At 65.1% G+C, this 3,321-nt stretch overlaps 1 protein-coding gene across 1 annotated transcript; it reads right to left on the reverse strand.

Annotated features, from left to right (window-relative positions):
- Positions 1-440: 440 nt before the first annotated feature.
- On the reverse strand, positions 441-2,821 carry MNEG_14251 (hypothetical protein; the record flags this gene model as incomplete). Its single annotated transcript, XM_014037277.1, has 7 exons — positions 441-447; positions 766-878; positions 1,206-1,308; positions 1,749-1,820; positions 2,056-2,120; positions 2,345-2,501; positions 2,781-2,821. The coding sequence occupies 7 exons, from the start codon at positions 2,819-2,821 to the stop codon at positions 441-443; spliced, it is 558 nt and encodes a 185-aa protein (XP_013892731.1).
- Positions 2,822-3,321: the final 500 nt, after the last annotated feature.

A 3,321-nucleotide genomic window follows, 5' to 3' on the forward strand; every position in this document is an offset into this window, starting at 1 on the left:
ACCCCACACTGAGGCGTCAGGGAATCTGGGGGCAGCCACAGCCGCAGACACAGTGATTGGATCAAGGGGGGAGGGGGGAGGGGGCATCACGGGGAGGCGGGGACGCGGGGACGACCAGGGCCAGGGTTCAGGTCGGGGCTCAGGAGGGGCGCGGGCCGAGGAGAAGGGCCGCCTGCTCAGCTGCCACACGCTCACGACGGCCCCGCGTGTCACTGATGCCGCCGCAGGGTCCCTAGCAAACAGCCACTCACAGCCGATGGGCTGAGGTACTCCCATCGCCTGCCACCTCATGCCCACACACAACGCGAGGGAGGCCCTCTGCAGTGCCCGCCCTCGCCACCCCCACACCTGAAGGGCAGCTCCCCAAACCTGGGAGGGGGAGGGGTGGGGCGGGTGAGGGGCAGGGCCCCAGGTGGCTTTGGTTTGACAGTGCGGACGTCTCATACTCTGGATGCGCATGGGTATTGAGGGGTCAGGGGTTCGAGGTGGGCGTTTGGGGGACGGGGGAGGACGGGACGTCGCCCCCACCAGGCAGCAGGCTTGATGGCTCGCTTGCCCATCATAGTGCGGTACAATCCACAAACTCGTCTTCTTGAGTACTTATCCTCGTGGGCATCCACAACCCCACAGTCAGCACATCTATGCAAACACGTGCACACACAAACAGACACGGCGCCCACGCACAAGGGCACACGTGCATGTCGCTCAAGCGCCTCACCCTCACCATCCGCCCCCAACGGCCCGCACCCTGTCTGTCCCGCGCACCTGCAGCCCACCAGCTCCGGGAAGGCCTGCACGTAGTTTGAAGCCTTGTTCTCGAAGTTGAACAGGCGCCCCGCTATCCAGGAGATGAAGGGCGCCTTGACCATCTTGACCAGCTGCGGGGGTGGGGGGGGGGGCGGCGGTGGGGGAGGGCTGATGGGGACGAACACCCGTGGGCAGGGCCGGGGTGTCCTGGGTGGTTGGGGCAAACGGCTACCTCAACATCGGCAGAGCGGTCTGGGGTTAGAGTGTGGGGTGGGATCAACATTATGGCTTGCAACACCAGCAAGCGCAAAGATTGCTGGGTTCAGCGTCCAGCCGCCCCAACGCAACACACATAATCACTGTCGCAGACCAACCGCCCTGGCCCTGGCTTTGGGGCGCAGGACACAGGTGACAGGACAGAACCGCCCAAGCGGGCACAGGGTCCCGCACACGCGCACCCTGCGCGCGTTGAGCTGCCCCGTGGGCACGCCCACCACCCTGGGGCTGCAGCTGTAGCGCAGTATCTGCAGCGCGCTGCGCGTGCGCAGCTCAGCCACAACGCTGCAGGAGGGGTTAGGGGCAGGAGAGCGTGTGAGTGTGTGTGTTTGTGTGTGTGTTTTTGTGTGTGTTTGTGCGTGGGGTTCGGGCGCGCCAGGTGAGGCATGGGTCCAGCACAGCAAACTGAAGGACAATGTCTATAGCATGCCCGGTCACAATACGAAAGCATATGGGACTGCGGGAGGCGCCATTCAGGGCAGAGCAGTGCAGCCAGCAGCCTCTGCCTGCACGAGTACGACTGAGACAAGACTCCCCCACCCCTACCAGCACCGACTCCGGCCGCCCAGCCCCTGCTTCTTCGCCCCCGTTGCCATTCTTTTGCGGCGGTGGCCGGTGAGGTAATGCAGCCCAGCCTGGAATAACTCCTTTTCGGCCCCCCTTACGACCCGCCCACCCCACCACCCCAAATCTGCACCCCCCAAAAAACGGCCAGCATGCCTCACTGCCCAGTGGCGGCGGCGCTGCCGGTCCTGAGGCCCCTGTAGTCATCAAGCTCGTCAAGCAGGATGGCACACCTGCACAGGATGACGTCATGATGATGTCACAAGTGGATGGGAGGCGTGTGGGGCAGGATGGTGGTTCAAATCATGCGTTCTGGGTTGTGTGTGTTAGTTGGGAGCTCCCAGGTGTCGCGGGCGGCGGCTGCTCAGGGCAGTTGAAGGCTGAGGAAGTGGACTTTGGGGGGAGATGCCCAAATTCTAATGCGAAGCTCGGGCAGCCCGTTCAGCACAAAACCCCACCCCTACCCACCTGATGACCTGTGCGTCCGCCTCATCAGGGGTCCTGCGGTCAAGGGAGCAGGGGTCATGAGGTGTCTGAAGCGAGGGGCCGGGGGTGAGGGTGCGGTGGTTGAAGCTCGGCGGGTGCAGCAGCCACACTTGGCTTAATCCACTGCCAGTGCTTCCCTGACCTACCGGCCGCGTACTTGCAGGCCCGAACGCACTCTGCCCCCGCCTCTCTGCTCGCCGCTGTACGCCGCATCCTGGCAGCCCCAGCCAAGAGCTGATGCCAGGCAGCCGCAACGCACCAACCGGCGCACCCTCCCGCCCCTCCACACGCGCCTGCTCTGGTCACTCATGATGATGGTGGCGCCGGCCCTCGAGGCGGCCACGAGCTGCAGGTCAGCAGGCACCAAGGGGCTGCCCTGGCGGAACACGAGTCGCGTCCCGCGCCGCTCGCGCTCAGGAATGGCACGCCTTTGGGCCGGGGAGGGGGAGGTGCAACGTGCGGGAGGCTGGCGGTCGGCGGGTGCGCCGTCGCGGCCCCTGCACTGCACAGCCTGAACCAGGGGCGGCAGCGTGGCGCCGCACACCCCCTCCCCCTTGCAATTTGGGACCGTCACTCTGGCCGCGGCACCAGCCCTCCTTTGGCCAGCAGCCAAGCCCAGGCCCCAGTTAGTCATCCAGTCCAACCCCCCTTAACGACGACACCCCGTCGTCTCACCCCCCCCCTGACCTCAGCCACCCTCCCCCCACCTGAAGACCTCCTCCTGCTCCAGCTTTTCCCTCTGCTTCATCACCACAACAGTGGTGCCACCCTCAACAGCGTACGCGCGGCACACCTGACACCAGGGGGTGGGGGGTGGGGGGAGCCGTGTGGATGCGCATTGGGGGCGCCTGCGGCCCTTGCTTATGACCAGTGGTTGAGGAGAAGGGAGATCGTCAAACAAAAGGCTTGGAGCAATGGTGGCTGTGGGGCCATACCATGGTTCTATACCCTCACAGGGGCACGCCCGCGCGCGCACGCACGGGCGCATGCACGCACGCACGCGCACGCACACACAAACGCACGCACGCACGCACACACACACACACACACACACACTCACACACACACGCACGCACGCATGCACACACGCACACACACTCACAAGAACATGCTGTCTACGCCCCAATCCCCCCAGCTTGCACCCTCGCAGCCTCAGCTCACAAGCGCATCCGAGGGCCTGCTATGCCTTACGCGCTTGATGTCCCCAGCATGTCACCTCCTCTCCCATCACCCCACCCCACTCCACCC

This window comes from Monoraphidium neglectum (genome assembly GCF_000611645.1).
Source record: "Monoraphidium neglectum strain SAG 48.87 unplaced genomic scaffold scaffold04358, whole genome shotgun sequence".
In the NCBI taxonomy this organism is placed as follows: Eukaryota; Viridiplantae; Chlorophyta; class Chlorophyceae; order Sphaeropleales; family Selenastraceae; genus Monoraphidium; species Monoraphidium neglectum.